The sequence below is a fragment of the Drosophila suzukii genome, unplaced genomic scaffold (genome assembly GCF_043229965.1).
Source record: "Drosophila suzukii unplaced genomic scaffold, CBGP_Dsuzu_IsoJpt1.0 scf_12, whole genome shotgun sequence".
NCBI lineage: Eukaryota > Metazoa > Arthropoda > Insecta > Diptera > Drosophilidae > Drosophila > Drosophila suzukii.
In genome coordinates, this window is record NW_027255899.1 from 605,258 (window position 1) to 624,598 (window position 19,341).

The following is a 19,341-nucleotide window of genomic DNA, read 5'->3' on the forward strand; positions in this document are numbered from 1 at the left end:
ATCATTCTGAATATCTTTATAAAAATCTTCAGTGTTAATAGTATATACAAAATAATCTGTATCCATTTAATTTAATTGAACATTTTCATTGTATTTAGGTTTAATATAATTATAATGAAAATCATACATTTTCCATTTCGATAAATCTAATACAGCAAAACCTAAATGTAAAGGTTTGTTGTACAACACATTTAATCTTTTCATTTGAAAGGCAAAGAAGTTTTCTGAAAACTGTTTGACACTATGGAAGTTTGACTTTGAAATAAGAGATCTACCACAATGCCTTTTTGGACCAGAAGAATCGGATGGTGAAGCACTTTCCCATTCAGTAATTAATTTAATATTAACGCGCTTATCGACATTTTCCATTATTTTTTCCGTAGACAGCATTATTTAAAAGTTTAAAAAAATCTTTTTCAAATGTATTTTTTGCATTAGTTCTATGGAATGTATTCAAATCAATATATGTTTTTAGCCAAGGCTTCTGAAAGAAGCGAAGACCTCTATGAATTTTTGTTAGAATTAATCCATTTTCTATACACTGTTGAAGATTTTTATAATGAATTATATATTTTTCTTTATCCCTTAGATCAGCAATTAATTTTTTTATTTTGTCTGACTTTGTTGGTAACTGATTATTACAACAAAATGGAAGATCATTGTGTTTAATGTGCAATTTTAAAGGATATTTTAAATCTACCTCAAAAATGTATCCATATTCACTATCATCTGCAATCTCTGTAATGTTTATACTATCAAGTTCCCCCCTTGAAATCCATTCAAAACCTCCATATGGTAAAGATTGTGACATAGCCCAACCATATAAATTATTTGCATCCAAATAAATCAAATATGATGATTTTTGAGTACTATCAAAATTCTCAACATATTTATTATTTGCTTTAGCATATCTACATGTACATTGTACTAAGCCACCACGAATACCACTTTGAATAAATTTATACTGAAATATATCAGTTAATAAATCTAATTCCATTTTAGTACATTTTAACATAGCTTCCCATGATAATCCTGGTGTAGTGAAAAAATGTGCTGGATCAAGTGAATAAATTTTACTACAAAGTCTTCGAAAGTTTTCAAAGACATCAGACATTAATAAAACATCTGTGTTGGGGCGGTGCGGCTTGATCGATAAAATAATTGAAGCCCCAAGATTGAGTGGTACCCAAAAAACACGGGAGTATTTTGGGTATCACTTTGAAACAAGAACTGCTTAAGCCTAACTTAACTTAAGCGCTCCAGAGCAGAGCGGAGACTTAGGGGAGAGATGGAGAGGGAGAGCGGGCGGCAGTGCGAGCGCGCAAGATCTAGACATCTGGATAAAACTGCAGCTCGACACTGCCTCCTGAAATTAAACGCCCTTTTGGCGTGAACATTCTCCCCCCCCTTGCGAGGACACCCGTAGCAAGAACCTCAGGATAGTAGGCTCAGGAATATGTTGGAAGTGTAGATCGGTCGTCCGTATGTAGGAGAGTGTGGTGGGCCTTTCCACACTTGTGGCAGTGATGACCACTGCGGCAGGAGTCCTTGGAATGATTGTGAGCCAAGCAATTGGAGCAGTACTTCTGGATATGTACTTCCTGAAGCCGATTCTGGGGGCTTAGCCGTAGAAAGTGGTGGCACTTCCGTAGAGGATGGATCTTTTGGCAGACTCGGCATTGGTAGGATTTAATACCTCGAGTACGTCTGCCATCCAAGGCGGGGTATGAAACCCAATATTCGGATGGAGTATTCTTAGGAGGAACTTTTTGTACGGAAACTTGCGTTGAATAGGACGAAATGATGTGTGGAACTGAGGCGGATACTGGCCTTGGAGGTTCGGATGGAATCGTCGGAGTAGTAGGACCGCTGTTTCGATGCAGCAATGTGTGATGCCGATCTTGGCAAGTGAGACAGTTGTGAGCGCTTGTGCAATCCCGGAACTGATGGCTACTTGCAAAGCAATTGGAGCACAACTGCTTCCTTTGGATATAGGCTAAGCGATCTTCTACCATCATCTGTAGGAAGCGTGGACACATACGCACGGGGTGGTTCTTCTTCGAACACAGATCGCAGCCTTTGGTTATCGGAACTAACCTTGTGTTGAAGGAATTTATTTTTGGAAATTCTGCCTCTCGATTTGTGTCTTTGGACTGGACGTGGTGGAAATTGGAAGATCGGAAGCTATCGACGGCCTCAAGAGTTAGATGGCGCTCCGCTCAAGCCACGTAGGAATTTCGGCTTTATTTTGGATGGATTGCTCCCATAAGGAGAGAGTGAGCTTTGGAAGTTTTGTCGAGCACATATAAACCAGGATAGGGTCCCAATTCTCAATATTAACACCGGAAAATTTTAAGGAAGTTAAGCAACCTTGAAAAGTGCGTTGAAGTTCCTTTAAGGCTGCTCCCGACTCCTGTGCTATGGATTGCACATTGAAAAGTGTTTTCAGGTGACTGTTCACCTGCAATCGCTTATTTTCGAAACGCTCAGTTAGGTTATTCCAGGCTGAGCGAAAGCCATCATTGGTGAGTGGGGATCTTGAAACTATGGAATGAGCTTCGCCACTTGTTTTTGAATTTAAGTGGAATAATTTTTCAACGGGCGTTAGACTCGGATTGTCTATGTATATTGCCGTGAAAAGGTCCCGGAAAGTCGGCCAGCGAAGATAATCGTCAGAGAAAACCTCTGTGTCGATAGGAGGGAGCCGACAGCCATAGGACGTGGAATTTTGGGACGGAGTTACTGGAGCTTGAGGTATTTGGGAGGAGCCTTTTTGGATTTGTTCCATCAGCTGCGCGGCAAATATTTCGTAAGTGGAGTACGTTTGGTAATACTTGGACTTTAGTATGGATTTTGTGTCTGCGGCGCTCTCGCCTGCAGCTTTAATGCAGTCGGAGCATATGTCGTATGCTGCCTTTACCGATTGCCACAAGGAATTGAGGTGATCGCGACGGATGTTACAGGCGGATAACGTTGGTGTAGGAGCACCTGGAGCGTTCACAGTGGCCTCAAAGTGGATCAGACAGTCAGCTGTGGCCATAAATCGGGTTAAAGCGGATTTTACTGATGTTGCCATGACGTTAAATAATTTAGAATTTTAATTCAGATGTAAGGAAACGGATTGGAATCAAATTGGAATTTAAAAACCAATTAAGATTGTAAACATATACGGTCACACTGTCGGATAGACAATAAATATTTATTATATCGGATGGTCGGACTTATGTAAGGAATTACGGACTTTAATATTGTTTGTTTGAAAGGAACACTTTTTGTGAGCTCTTGACCCACTGTGCACTGGCGAAAATATCGATATACGTATGTATGTACACTGTACGTATGTATATATGTGGGGTGCGAATAGCAGAATAGCGTTGCGGGAATTGGAAAGACTTCGCTTATGTTTGTATGTCGGTGCGTTTGTTTGTCACCTGCACAACTAAATTGCAAACGATTTGCTGGAGTAAATTTGTGGATATTGTAACTTTGATTTTAATTTTAGAAATAGTTTAGCCGTATTTGTAGCTCGAGAAAAGTAGTTGGAGTGGACTGTATTAGAAAGAGTAGTTAGAGTGGACTGTATTAGAATATTTATGTAAATATACACACGCAGCTGGAACACAGTAAAAAATAAAGAGTGCAAATCTTAAGGAAATATTTTATGACCGGGAATTTTTTACTGCGGCTGAGTTATATTTTACACACGATTGGAATTGAAAATATATTTGACAAATATTTTCGTTGAATAGTAGCACTGAAATATTTACTGGAATTATTTCAAGTGTGCAACTGTGGGCAAAGGAAACTGGAATATTGTCGGGCACAAGTATCGGAATTGAAATACATATATTAAATGCCGTTGCGTCGGATTAATCTCTTTTGGATTTAGACAATGTATCATACAGAAAGTTAGTCGAAATAGGGTTCAAAAAACTGGCTGTATGACCGGCAATTATAGTAAGCGGAACTTATCTGGAGTGTTTCAAGCCTGCTGGGACAAAATCAAAGGAAACTCTAGGAGAGGAAAGTCCAAAGATTTTGAAATCCGGCTCGAAGGACCAAAATGTTGGGGCGGTGCGGCTTGATCGATGAAATAATTGAAGCCCCAAGATTGAGTGGTACCCAAAAAACACGGGAGTATTTTGGGGTTTTTACGCGACGTGCGTAGATGTTTATTGTATCACTTTGAAACAAGAACGGCTTAAGCCTAACTTAACTTAAGCGCTCCAGAGCAGAGCGGAGACTTAGGGGAGAGATGGAGAGGGAGAGCGGGCGGCAGTGCGAGCGCGCAAGATGTAGACATCTGGATAAAACTGCATCTCGACACTGCCTCCTGAAATTAAACGCCCTTTCGGCGTGAACAATCTGTTTTTAAATATAATTCTAAATAATCTTTAAGATTATTGCAAGAAAACTCATTCCATACATTTTGTGCGTGAGTATAATTTTCAATTGAACATTCATTTTCGGTTAAGGAACTATAGAATGCTTCTTTAGGAGGTAATTTACTTTCATTTAATTTCTCAACTGAATCTAAATATTCATATGGAAATACACCCTTTCTTCGCATTAAGTTGAAATGATTTTCACTAGGGAAAAATGATCTTGTTATATACATTTGTTCACTATCTAGATTTGAAGCTAATGTATCTAATGCAGAAGGCATAAATCGAAACGAATCTAGAAAACGGATTTCAAAGTTATCACCATTACTTAAAGTTATAATTTTTGAAATTTATATATATTGTTCCTTATTTAATGGAATTACCTTTATTTCACCAGGTATGATTGCCAAATCTTTAATAAATAGATGGCAATCATACCTGGTGAAATTGTGGAAGAAAACAGGAATAAATTTTGGAACTTTATGTTTTAAATTGCACTCATTATGTGCTGCCCCCCTAAATTTTCCTGTGAAGTGACAGTGATCCCTAACTCTGTCCAATAAAAGAGGAGTGTTGCATATATGACAATTATTAGATTTTTGGAAATCATCTTCTTCAACATTTTTATAATGAATTATATATTTTTCTTTATCCCTTAAATCAGCAATTAATTTTTTTATTTTGTCTGACTTTGTTGGTCACTGATTATTACAACAAAATGGAAGATCATTGTGTTTATTGTGCAATTTTAAAGGATATTTTAAATCTACCTCAAAAATGTATCCATATTCACTATCATCTGCAATCTCTGTAATGTTTATACTATCAAGTTCCCCCCTTGAAATCCATTCAAAACCTCCATATGGTAAAGATTGTGACATAGCCCAACCATATAAATTATTTGCATCCAAATAAATCAAATATGATGATTTTTGAGTACTATCAAAATTCTCAACATATTTATTATTTGCTTTAGCATATCTACATGTACATTGTACTAAGCCACCACGAATACCACTTTGAACAAATGTATACTGATCTATATCAGTTAATAAATCTAATTCAATTTTAGTACATTTTAACATAGCTTCCCATGATAATCCTGGTGTAGTGAAAAAATGTGCTGGATCAAGTGAATAAATTTTAGTACAAAGTCTTCGAAAGTTTTCAAAGACATCAGACATTAATAAAACATCTGTTTTTAAATATAATTCTAAATAATCTTTAAGATTATTGCAAGAAAACTCATTCCATACTTTTTGTGCGTGAGTATAATTTTCAATTGAACATTCATTTTCGGTTAAGGAACTATAGAAAGCTTCTCTAGGAGGTAATTTACTTTCATTTAATTTCTCAACTGAATCTAAATATTCATATGGAAATACACCCTTTCTTCGCATTAAGTTGAAATGATTTTCATTAGGGAAAAATGATCTTGTTATATACATTTGTTCACTATCTATATTTGAAGCTAATGTATCTAATGTAGAAGGCATAAATCGAAACGATTCTAGAAAACGGATTTCAAAGTTATCACCATTACTTAAAGTTATAATTTTTGAAATTGATATATATTGTTCCTTATTTAATGGAATTACCTTTATTTCACCAGGTATGGTTGCCAAATCTTTAATAAATAGATGGCAATCATACCTGGTGAAATTGTGGAAGAAAACAGGAATAAATTTTGGAACTTTATATTTTAAATTGCACTCATTATGTGCTGCCCCCCTAAATTTTCCTGTGAAGTGACAGTGATCCCTAACTCTATCCAATAAAAGAGGAGTGTTGCATATATGACAATTATTAGATTTTTGGAAATCATCTTCTCCAACATCTGACATTATTATAGAAACAGGTTTTGAAATATAGTTTTCATATATAAAAGTAAAATTTTCTATTAGAGATAACAGGAAATTCATTCCCGAGTTGAATATAGTTTTTAAAACAAACTTATCTAAACTGTTATCATGTGCACACTTTATGTAGTATGCATATGAAACAGGTCTATGTATATTTATAATATTTAAATTTAATGTTTCGTTTTTATTAATTGGTTGAAGGATGCATTCAAAGTCAGCGTAAACTGTGAATGGGATCCTCACTTCCTTTTGAACATTTGTGTACCGTAAAGTGGCATCCTTCATGTTGGGTAAGCGTGAGACTTTTTTCCCACAGACTTCTGAATGCCGGTTGGCAGCATCTTCACTCAATGAGTAATTTAAGCAAATTTGACAGAACCATTTTTTTGATTTGTCTCTCGAAACTTGAGAGGAAACCAAACTAAAAAAAGATAAGCACAAGAAAAAATTTTTTTTTTTTTAAAAGTATGAAAGCAAATAAATATTATGAAATTTAAAAACAAAAACGAAAACAAGATATAATAATGATATGATAAAACAACTTACTTTGAGAGATTTTTAATCCAAGTATAGTGTGCTTTACATCCTTCCTCCAGTATCAGCATATTTATATAATTTCTCCTCACTTCTGGGGAGTAAAATATAGGTCCGAATATAACTCCATCGTCGAACCTGAAAAGTGTAATATTTATATCTTTATTTATTTCCATAAATTTCGATATATCCGCAGGCTTAAGTGGAAATTGCAATCAAGTGAAATTTAGTGTGATCCCATTGACTTGAACGACTTCATCATTTATATTGACTTTATAGGTTGTGCATCTGTTCGCATATTTAGATTACTTAATGCTGCGATTTGAATGACTTTATTTCAATACATTCCTTTTCTTCCTTCAAAAGTCCGTACTCTCCAAAAAGTTCATTATTTATTTTTACCGATGAATAACTTTCCAACAATGGATACAAGTGAGGTAGAAAACCTTCTCCTGCTTCCTCCATAAATTGTGTTGGATAAATTACATCATTGTTGGTGTTTTCATATAGGTAGTGAACCATCCTTCCTTGGAATCCAGAACTGATTTTTTTAATCCTTGAATCCACTGGTTCAACAACATTCTTCTTATGTTGCTCCGTTCGCAGATGATGAGTCCACGAAATGTTACCCGATAGGGTAATGTTGCACTTTTCATTCATTCATTCATTTTTTTTTTGTTTTTGGAAGTATTGTATTGTTACTTGTACTTTTCACCTCGTTATACTTTACTTTAACTGTAAAGTATTTTACGTCTTATCAATTTGATAAGTTTACACAATACAAATCTGGGTAGTTCCCAATTCACACAACTTTACTTTACAGTTAGTAAAGTATTTTAATTTTTATCAATTTGATAAGCTCACACAAATCGAATTCGGATGGAACGTAAATTAACACAACCTTACTTTAGCTTTGAATTACCGGAGGGTTCACACGACGATTCTAGATGGTTTGCTCAACTCAAATAGTTTTCTAAAACTGAACTACTTTCCACATTTCTCCGTAACACATACATTTTTGAAAACTTAGAAGGTAACCGTTTTCTCTTCCTATAAGCGCATGAGAAAAAATTTTCAAATATGATTAAATAAAAACGTATTTGACTAAACAAACGATTGTGTTGGTTGTAATAAGTTTGTTTTTGTGTATATTCTGTTAGGAACCACCACTACAACCACAAACACAAGCACCACCACCACCAACACCCCTCTTACACTCCTACGCTTACTTTCCCATCTAATGCTCGCTAAAGAGGGGGAGGTTACCGAACTCACGCTTGTTTCACACCACAAAAGTATGCGATCTAATATCCATCAAACCAACACCTTTTGACCACAAGACCGTAGACACGTTAAACTAACAGATGTCAACTGCAACCCTAATTGAATCAACAAAACGCCTCACGCTTGTTTCACACCACAAAAGTATGCGATCTAATATCCCTCAAACCAACACCTTTTGACCATAAGACCGTAGACAGTTTACACTAACAGATGTCAACTACAACCCCAATTGAATCTACCCTATTAAAAATATCCCTAATTGAATCAACAAAACGCCCACGCATAACAAAACAACTTCCCTTCCTCCTTCTTTTCCGCTAAATCATAGTTTTACAAATTCATACGCATGACAAAACAACGTTTTTGTGTATATTCTGTTAGGAACCACCACCACCACCTTCACTATAGAATTGAAACATTTAAGATTACCCTCCCCTTAACTTAATACAAGTTAGAAGCAACATAGTGACCTTCGTGCAACCATTACACTCCTACACACCCTATTCGGGTAAAGATCACTCTAAACAACCATAAAATCCTACGCATGACAATCACACACACACACCTTTAGGGTGAGAAAATGACAAGACAAAACAAGACATATCAAAACACCCCTCTCTCGCACCCCTACACACCCCTTAAAACACCTGCGTGCAACCATGCGTGACCACCTGTCACCTGTGTGCAACCATGCGTGATTGATTAGGGTCACCCCCACCCCAAAGTGAGCCAGCTCCCGTATTACCTATCTACTGCCACAATGTCTTCAGAAAAGGCAGAGGAGTCAGCATACAGCTTAGGTATTTTCATATTAAGTCCCCTGACATTTTGATAGGTCAAAAATAAACTGCTCAGTTTTTTGGAGCAGGTACTGTCCTGGAAGGCCTATTATTAGTTCTCCTTCTGTTTGGAACAAATTCTTTAATGACCAATGCATCATTAAGCCAAAAACTTGTAGAACATTTTAAATGAAGATATATTACGAACATATGGAAATTTAAACTCCTCCACTGTGATGTTTTGAGATGGGAATTCCTGTTGTATAAATTCCAAAACATCTGCAGATGTCCTTTTAGGTGTTAAACGAGACACAAATAATTGCTTCCTATATGGAACAACCGAGAGGCTCTTTCTTCTGCAGGCACAGAAAGCTGCGTAGGGTTAGACCCCTTTTGGTACCTATGCTGTCAGTGAAGCTTTAGGTCTCTCAGCCCCAGTGGATGCCGACTTAGCTGCCTTTACCGATCGGGTAAGAATATTTGAAGCAAAGTTGGGATTTGGAACTGATGCCTTTACTTCAACAGATTTTGTAGGAGCGGTCTTTTTGCGTTTAGGTGACCCTACTGACATTTTTTTATTATTAAGGTCCGCCTTAATTTCTTTGAAATCAGGAACTACGCTCATAAGTTTATCGAACAGTTTCATAAAACGATCACTGGTCAGCGCAACATAGCCATCCAAATCACGGTCTATTTCAACGCATGAGGCACAAGTTCACGAAAAACCAACACTCAGATCAATATAATCTTTTACTTACATACACTTTGGATGTATGACTATGTTGCAGAGACGACAGTAAATAAAAACGTCATTAGGTGACGATACAAACTGACAATCTTTTTTGGTACAAAAAAAAACCATTTTTAAGTGTTTAAACTTAAAAAAAAAGTTATTTATAAAACTAAATAATCAAAAGAATTATAAATACCTCACTTAATTGGCACTGGATTCAAACAATAAAAATGTAGACACACAAGAACACAAAAGTATAAGAGCGCGTAGAGACAGCGAGAGCGAGAGAGCGCGACAGAGTGGCTGTCGACTGAGCGTGGCTTGCGAAACACAAACAAAATATACACGACAACAGTTTAGACGACAAGAAACGGGAGAGAGATTTCAAGAAAGTTATGGAAACAACATCAAAAGCTATTGAAACAAATGCACCGCAGCGTACAGAAGTTACAATAACAAAATGCACAGGCTAAAAACAGAGTTAGGATTTGTTAAAATTGCTACAATAAAATAGACAATTAAACATAAACAGACGATTTAAAACATAAGCACGGCTGGTTATGTTGGACTAAGTCACAAAGCAAGGCACCAGTATCACAGATATTAATGACAAATTGACAAAAATCACAGAGCACAAGATAAACACAACCGGTCACAAGCGACGCTAAATCGATTATGAAATGCGGCCCTGTTAGAAATGGGGCGCAACACTCTTTAGATGCATGAAACTCGTTTAAAGGAAACGAAAAACCGAAAAGGTAATAAGATGGACGTCGAAAATTACATTTTCTTTAAAAGGCACAATGCGCCAGAAAAAGGGCGCAGCAGCCATCTCTTTCGGTTTAAAAACAAAATTCGAGGTTACTGGTACAAGCAGCAAGCAGAGCTGCTCGTAAGACTTCAGCATGCAAGGAAGCACAGCAGAATTGGTGGTTTCACAGATGTGTTTCAAAGGGCAATGGGCTTCCTATCCCATCATTTCATCGATAAATTTAAATCGGCGACACCCCCACTTCTGCAAATTATATTTAAGGGTGTACCGACCACAAGAAAAAAAAATCAAAATACCTTGCATATTACGGGAGTTATTAATTAATGGCAAAAAAACAGGTCAAAGTCCCCATAGTGCAAGGTAGACTTGGAGCAAAAACGGTGTCACTCTCAAATGGAGCAAAAAAAAAAAACGCCAAGTACCAAAAACTGTTGAAAAAGATCTCATTTATACGTGCATATATTTACTTGGTTTTATTTTCCTCTCATCTTCGCTCTGGCACAGCTGAAACACAAATAAATTGAATAGGTTTGCTAATTTGCGCAATACGTTTTTAGCGAAAATTACCTCTCGTTTAAATACATTGTCGACACGATAAGAGGAGATGACTACATTTATTTGGAATTTTGGTCGTGACGTCATATATGAAATTCGACGAGTTCGTCACATTGTTTGTTTTTGGATAAGCGGTGAAACCAATGCATACAGGTTCATCGTAGAGAACATACACATTTTTCAGTTGTATTGCAAATGTTTACCGTTAAATTGTAGTGCGCTACTAAAATTAAACTAAAACATTAGTGCTCTAACTCCTAATCTTCTATCTTTACTCTTCCAATTGCATACCAATTGAATTTGTTTTCTCTTATGTAAAAAGTTTTGCAACTTAGCAGCTTGAAATATTTTTTTCAAATTCATTAACAATGTTTTGTGATAATTACTAAGCAATGTTCTACGAATTTTCTTTAAGATCATACAATGTTTAATACATTGCTGCAAATTTCTACAATGAATCTCATATTTGGACGTGTGTTTTAAGTCAGCAATCAATTTTAATTTGAAGCATATATCCCTTTTTTTGTTTTGCGACAAAATGGCAAATTATTTTGATTGTTATGAAAATGTTTATTGTACTGCAAGTCTACTTCTAAGATAACCCATTGCCAAAGCATTTGCACCGGTGTGTAAATCAAAATATTTAAATCTTTCTTCTTCTAACCACTTGAAATTTGTATATGGAATAGCTTGTGACATGGCATATCCGTGTATATTATTAACATCTAAATATACATTATAATTTGAGATTTGATTTGAGGAAATATGCCCTTGCGTTTTAATCATTAAAATTCTTCAGGTTTCTGAAAAAAAAATATTTTATAGTGCACAAATTTTTGTTTTTTAAATTCCTTACTAAGCTATTAAGACTTGAGGGCATAAATCTAAATGAATCTAAAAATCAAAATTCTAAAAGTAAAATTTTTCTTCTTAAAATTTTCTTTCCTTCGGAATAAGAACTCTATGTTTAATGGACCTATAGAAATGTCACATGGAAGTTTGGATAATTATTTCACAAATAAATGGTAATCATATGCTGAGAGAAACTTGGTAATTTATAATTTGAATTACAATCCTTATGAGCTGCACCTCTACATTCATTTGTTAAATGACAAAGATCTAAAAATTTATCGCTATTATCAGTGATACAATTTTCACATATATGACCATTTTGTGTTAAATTAAAGGATTTTATTGTTAATTGTTAATGGAATTAACGGTACCATTTGAGTTAAATGATTCTCGAATAACATTAAAGAATACCTATATAGGCTCTCTATAAAATGTTATGTACAGTCTTCACCATGACATATTACACATATATTCAAGTTATTATTGTATGAACATTTTATATATATACACATATGGTATATGTTTTTGAACTAGATTTATATTATCTGAACTTTTGATATCTAAGTCTTCTAATATGAATCCAAATCAGCATATACTACAAAAGGATCCTCTAATGGTTTTGATTACACTTCAGACTATGTCGTTCCAGTTTCTTGATGTCATCAAAATGTTGCAGACACTTACTACAAAAAGGCATTTTTCTCTCAATTTTCGCGACATCTTTGCAAAGTAATCTAGGAGAGAAAAAAAACAAATAATAAAATTTCTTGAATTTTGTAGTATATTGTATGATATATATAAAGTTACCTCGAAATGTTTGTAATCCATTCAAAGTGATTTTTATACTACTTATTTATTACTCCTTTACATGTATATACTCGGCTGAGGAGGCCTAGCTGGGGCAACCGAGCGGGTCGCAGGTTGCGGATAGCGAACGACCTCTCTCGAGACCAATTGTGAATAAGCTGGTGGGAGAAGTCAAACACGGAATCGTGGACGGAAACCCTAGTAAATAAACAGTCCCGGACAGCCAGCGGGTATATTGCAACGAAGCAATACCGATGATGCGAACAAATAGTTGCTTTACACAAACCCAATCGCAACACAACACCTACCCATCTCTCCTCCCAAACAACATCTCACTTCCGGCCGATCTACGGTGTAATACGGACCGTGTCAAGAGTCAGCCTGACTGGGGGCCCGGATCAAAAACTAGCCCAGTCTCAAACGGTGTGCTCCTGTTCTAACTATCGCCTTACCCGGGCATTGCGGATCTCTACCCGGGCGGACATTTCCCCTTCTCCGCAACTTGAGGGACCAATTAGGGAAGCAACAAAAATAATTCATAATAAAACACAGAGACGGGAACTCTTAAAAAACCCTCGGATAAGCTGAACACTGGTTTCAATATCTGCATCAGCATCCCAAACTGGGGATGACGGGTGGCAGAAAGCCAGCCGCGTACGCCTCCGCCCCGGGTGCTTCTGGGCCTAAAGCAGCGGACTGCCGCCCATACTCTGCGCTCTCATACTAGGAGCAACTTGCCTCACCTTCGCCTGAATGGCTAAAGAAGGTAGAATGGGCAAGGAAGGTGCAAGGAAGGTACTTCCTAACTACGGGCAGGATAAGCCCACCCAAGAAGGGGCTCAGGCGAAATGGCAGCGATCCCTCGAACTACCCGGACCATCGGCGAAGAGATCTAAGATCCAGCTATCGGTCTCTTTCGCTAAAAATACGAAGGGCAGAGTCTTAATCGGTCTCATTGACAAGTGATATCCGGAGGGCAGGATTCCCAGGAACAAGGGGAAGGCAGTGGAGTCCCACCTTTCCCTAATTTGCCTGCGCATAATGCGGGAGAAGCCAGGCACCTCGCCCTGCTGCATGGACGCGGGCCGGTACCAGGGCAGCATCAAGGTGGTGGCCTGCGACAGTCAGCGGTCGGCAGACCTGTACAAACAGGCGACGAGCAAGCTCGGTGAGGTCTACGAAGGGGCGAACATTGTCGTACTAGACTGGTGTGATGTCCCCAATAGGTCCCGAGCTCGTATTTGGCTCCCAGCAGCGATCAAGGCGCCGGAGGACATCCTCTTTATGTTGCAAGAATGCAACCTGCACCTCCCCACGAACGACTGGAAAGTCGTCAAGGTGGAGGAGCATGAAGGGGATGTCAACCAGGCGGTGTTGGTCATGAATAAGGAGTCAGTTGCTCCGATCGAGACTGCTCGAGGAGTGCTGAACTTCGGGCTTAGTGCGGTCCACATCAAGGTGAACAAGGGCGACTCCAACGCCGCTAGCAGCTCTGCCGGCAACCCAGGCACCAGGTGGGACGGAGGACGGCTACTCTACTGATTCGTCGCTAAGCAGAGAGATGCGAGCGCTCGGACCGGTTATCGAGGACGTGGACCTCAGCGACACAGAGGAGGCCGACTTCACTGTGGTGGAGGTTGCAGCTGTAGATGTCACTAAGACTTCTACAAATAAACCTGCACCACAGTAAAGCAATGTCTGCTGCACTTCTGCTTCATCTAACCGAAGGCGGAGCCGACCTAGTCCTGGTACAGGAACTTTGGGTAGAAGGAGGCAAGGTTGCTGGTCTAGGAACAAAGGAATACAAGCTTATGCTTGACCCCAAATAAGGTAAAATTCGAACCTGCATATTAGCCAAAAGGCTTCTTAGTATATGTCTGCTTCGCAATTTCAGCAACGGAGACAACACCGCAGTAAGCCTGCAGCTGCAAAGTGGCTCTATAAGGGTCTTATCGGCCTACTTGGCCTTTGAAAAGGAAAACCCTCCAGATGCGCTGGTCAGAGGACTGGCAGAGGAATGCGAAAAGCTCAGGAAAGGTTTGGTAATAGGCTGTGACGCCAACGCCCATCACACCCAGTGGGGTTGCCCAAACAACAACGACAGAGGTGAGTCTCTTTTTGATTTTATTCTAGGTTCGAACCTATTCTTATGCAACGGGCAATGTCCTTACATTCATAACTAAAACTTGCCAAACGATCATAGATCTAACTTTGGTATTAGACTCACTCGTAGGCGCAGTCATAAACTAGGCAGTCTCTGACGAGCACTCCTTTTCGGACCATAGATTCATAGAAACCGTATTGTCCCTTGATTCGCCTTAGCCGGCCAGCTTCGCTAGCCCCAGACGAGCCGACTGGCACAGGTACAATGAAGTTCTGACGAATATCCTACCCATGGAACCGTCAGAAATCATTACAAACCCACAGGAGCTGAACAGAACAGAAAATAAATTCACAGAAGCATGCAACACTGCCTTCAAAGGCCACCCACTCCACAGCAAAGAATTTTAGGCCAATAAGCCTAACATCATTCCTGCCTAAAAGCTTTGAAAGAATGATAAGCTTACACATAAGGGCCACCATAGACCCGACACAAATATCAGAGGCACAACACGGTTACACCAAAGGTAAGTCAACCGAATCGGCGCTACCTTGGTGGTAAGCAGCATCGAGAAATCACTCAGCATCAAGAAATACACACTGATCGCCCTCCTGGACATAGAGGGAGCCTTCAATAATGTGCTTCCCATTGCTATAACAGAATGGTGGGGTTGATCCATAAATTGCTGATAGGCAGAATGGTCACAGCCACACCAGGGACCTCTACCCAGACTAGACTAGTGAACGGAGGCACCCCGCCAGGAGGTGTACTATCATTTCTCCTGTGGAATATCGAAGTGGAAGGAGGAGGTTGTAAGGTAGTGGCATACGCAGACGTCGTCGCCATCATATTTAGTGGAAAATAACCACAAACACTTTGCGATCTTATGACCACTAAACTTAAAATACTATCGGAATACACTATAGAGAACGGACTTGGGGTAAATCCCTCGAAAACGGAACTTGTTCTATTTACAAATTGATACAAAATTCCATAGCTCAACCCACCCATTCTTAACAATTGTTATCTCTCTTTTAGCGACCACGCCAGATACTGGGGGTTAGTATTAGATAGGCGCCTCAATTGGGGCTTAAATAACCAAGAGAGAACCAAGAAAGCGACCATTGCACTTTACTCCTGTAAAAAAGCAATTGGGCTAAGATAGGGCATGTCCCCTAGAATAGTCAACTGAATATACACAGCGGTAGTTAATCCAATCCTACTATACGGAGTGGCTCTGTGGCGAACCGCTCTGCACAAACAATGCATACTAACTCCTCCTTATAAAGTACAGCGAATGACGGCTTGTGTATTAGTGGAGCCCTTCGAACCACCCCGAATGAAGCGCTGAATGCGATCTTGAACCTCCCTAGCCTGGACTAAGCAGGCATGGAAAGGGCCAAATCGGCAGCTATTCGACTGAGGGACAACGGGCAGTGGAAAGCCCAATTTTATGGCCATGCTAAAATTCTCCAGCATCATAAAGCGATTCCGAAGATAACGGATCAATGCAAATCCATTGAATATAGTCAGACACCCTTTGATGCCCTTATTTCAAGTAGAGAGGAATGGGAGCAGGACCGACCGGGAACGACGGACGCAATCTGCTTATATTAGAAGGAAAAGTTGGCGGAAGTGTCATTCTGGCTCCTGAACCACTGTAGCGTCTTCCAGGTGGAGGTCCACGCTTACTGTCGCAAATCTCTCCACGAGATGGCTAATCAGTTTACTGTCAGCCTAATATGGGTTCCGGGTCACCGGGATATCGTAGGCAACTGCATAGCGGACGAGTTAGCCAGGCAGGGCACCATCAAGCCTCTCCTCCTAGGAAAGGAGAATGTCGGTATGCCCATGGCAACTTGCAAGCTAAATATAAGAAACTCCTTTAACAAACTAGCAAACAACCATTGGCAAACCGCACCACAGTGTCGTATCTCTCACCAGACATGGCCTGTGACAAACAACAAAAAAACCTCGGAATTACTCCAATTCAGCCGCACAGAGTGTGGCATGTTTATTTGAGCTCTTACAGGCCACTGGCTTGTTGGCACACATGCCGGCAGGCTAAAAGCCCCACAAAATGATTTCTGCAGAAGCTGCAGGGATGAGGAAGAAGAGGAAACGGTAGAACAGCTTCTCTGCTTCTGACCAACCCAATGCAGACTCAGACTGAAACACTAAGGAAGTCCCTTCATGGACGATATTACCGAAATATCGGAGATTAATCTCAAGAACATAAGTGCCTTTATAAAATCTTCCGAGTGGAAGGCATGCTGATCAGCTTAACACATGTTGAAACTTACTAGCTACGGCACCCTAGATAAGGAAAAACGAGATCATGCGGTCCATTTCCATTTCGCTCATTTCAATATATAGAATTATGTTAATTAAAAATTATATAATTTAGATGATCATCATCACACATTGTTGAGAGCAAGGCTTCCATTTTCGTTTAAAATGATTTGAGGCTGGCTATCCAACGGCCTTCACTTTCTCTAATTACCAAATGGTAAATTGCAAAATAGTTTAAAATTAATCGTTATATTGATGTCTTTTTATAGCGCATCTTTTATAATTGATTTACTAATTTAATTTAGTTAATAATAAAGAAATGTAGTATCCGAGCATTGTTTATTGGTATTTATACTCGTTACTCGTAGAGTAAAAGGGTATACTAGTTTCGTCGTAAAGTATGTAACATGCAGAAGGAAGTGTTTCCGACCCCATAAAGTATATATATTCTTGATCAGGATCACTAGCCGAGTCGATCTAGCCATGTCCGTCTGTCCGTCTGTCCGTATGAACGCTGAGGTCTCGGAAACTATAAGAGCTACAATACTGGGATTAGGAATGCAGATTCCTGAGATTCCTGCGCAGCGCAAGTTTGTTTCAGAAATGTGACACGCCCACTCTAACGCCAAAAAACCGCCCAAAACTGTGGCTCCTACAGTTTTGATGCTAGAATAAAAATTTTAACTGAAAAGTATTGTTCTTGTCAATACCTATTGATTAATCCTAAAAAAAAGTTTGTTACGCCCACTCTAACGCCCACAAACCGCCCAAGCCTGTGGCGCCCACAATTTTCATTCTAGATAAAAAATTTTAACTGAAATGTATTGGTTCCGTCAATACCTATAGATTGACCAAAAAAAAGTTTGCCACGCCCCCTCTAACGCCCACAAGCCGCCCAAGCCTGTGGCGTGAAATGTATTGGTCTCGTCAATACCTATGGATTGATCCAAAAAAAATTTTCCACTCCCACTCTAACGCCCAAAATGCTTAAATCTGCCTACCGCCGGTAGGTGGCGCATTTTAATCTTGCTTTGCTGCTTGCATATCTCCATATCCCTTTGGTCCCTTGAGCTGAGTAACGGGTATCTGATAGTCGGGGTACTCGACTACAGCGTTCTTCCTTGTTTTAATCATATAAGTTTTAATGCGACTACGTAATCCACTTATTTTACATATCAGTTATCATTGAATTGTACACAAGATAACTGTTAGTACGCAAATTATGCGACCAGTAAACGTTTACAATATGTGTGTTTGGTTAGATGTTGCGTTGTTGTCGCTTGCACTATTATTATTCTTAAGGAACTGTGGTTCCCACAAGGTCACATTGCCTTTATTATTCGGGGAAAATTATATAACAGGTAGACGGAAGCATCTCCGACCCCATAAAGTATATATATTCTTGAAGGTCATCACTAGCCGAGTCGATTTAGCCATTTCCGTCTGTTCGTATGAACGCTGATATCTCGGAAACTGTAAGAGCTAGAATGTTGGAACTTGGCATGTAGATCCTCGAGCTTCCTGCACAGCGCAAGTTTGATTCAGTAATCTCACTCTAACGCCCACAACGCTAGAGCTAGCGCCCACATTTTTTATTATTTTGTAATAATGTAAATGAGATTTTGTTCTTAGTATTAAACCCATCTACATGCCAAAAATTAATCGAATCGGACCATTCATTAAAAAGTTATAGCCAAACAATAAAAAAATAATAAGCAAACTCAATATTGTGGTAGGAGATATATTCATACAGAAAATCGACTGCTTACGAAATTTCACTAGTGACACCTAAATATCACGTTATGAAGCGTGTTAGTGAAATTTCGTATACAGCCGATAGGAACGAACGATAGGTGACGCTATGCTGTTAGCTGAGTAGTCGGTATCTTAAAGTCAAGCCCGTCGGCTATAGCGTTTTTTCTTGTTTTTATGTATAGTACTTTTTACTTTACTTCAAAAAAATGTTTCCAATGGTTTTCTTTTATATAAATTTGTATTTCCCCTCGGCGACTTGTGTAGCCGTCTCGAACAAAGATTTGAAGATCTGTGGCAGGAAAGCCACAAACTCGTGGCATTGTAGCATAAGTCTCTCTCTAAAACGTGCTTTTTACGATACGCTCCTCGTATGATGAGCGGCATATCGAAGGGTAAGTCTTTAACGCTCTTGATCGGCGGGGGGTTGGCGGAAGCAATGTCGTTCCATTCGTTCTGGAAGTCGGACATGTCTAGCAAGTATTGTACGAATTCCTAATGAATTCTATAGTGCTTCTACATTGGATGTTTATACCAATCCCGCTAGCCACAAAGAAAACTCTAGAATTCAGTTAAGGTTGTGGAATTTCACAACAGTACGAATAAAACCCCTAGAATTCAGATAATAACATT

At 38.9% G+C, this 19,341-nt stretch overlaps 1 protein-coding gene across 1 annotated transcript; it reads left to right on the forward strand.

Annotated features, from left to right (window-relative positions):
* Positions 1-13,604: 13,604 nt before the first annotated feature.
* On the forward strand, positions 13,605-14,392 carry LOC139354654 (uncharacterized). Its single transcript, XM_070998900.1, has 2 exons — positions 13,605-14,077; positions 14,251-14,392. Exons 1-2 carry the CDS (start codon positions 13,605-13,607, stop codon positions 14,390-14,392), a joined length of 615 nt encoding a protein of 204 aa, XP_070855001.1.
* The last annotated feature ends 4,949 nt before the right edge of the window (positions 14,393-19,341 follow it).

What these genes read in the sequence shown, in the direction of transcription:
- LOC139354654 (XM_070998900.1), top strand. Translation starts at nt 13,605, where the DNA reads ATGCGGGAGAAGCCAGGCACCTCGCCCTGCTGCATGGACGCGGGCCGG. An exon ending in GCCGGCAACCCAGGCACCAG is followed by an intron (nt 14,078 to 14,250) that starts GTGGGACGGAGG and finishes CCTGCACCACAG; the next exon opens with TAAAGCAATGTCTGCTGCAC.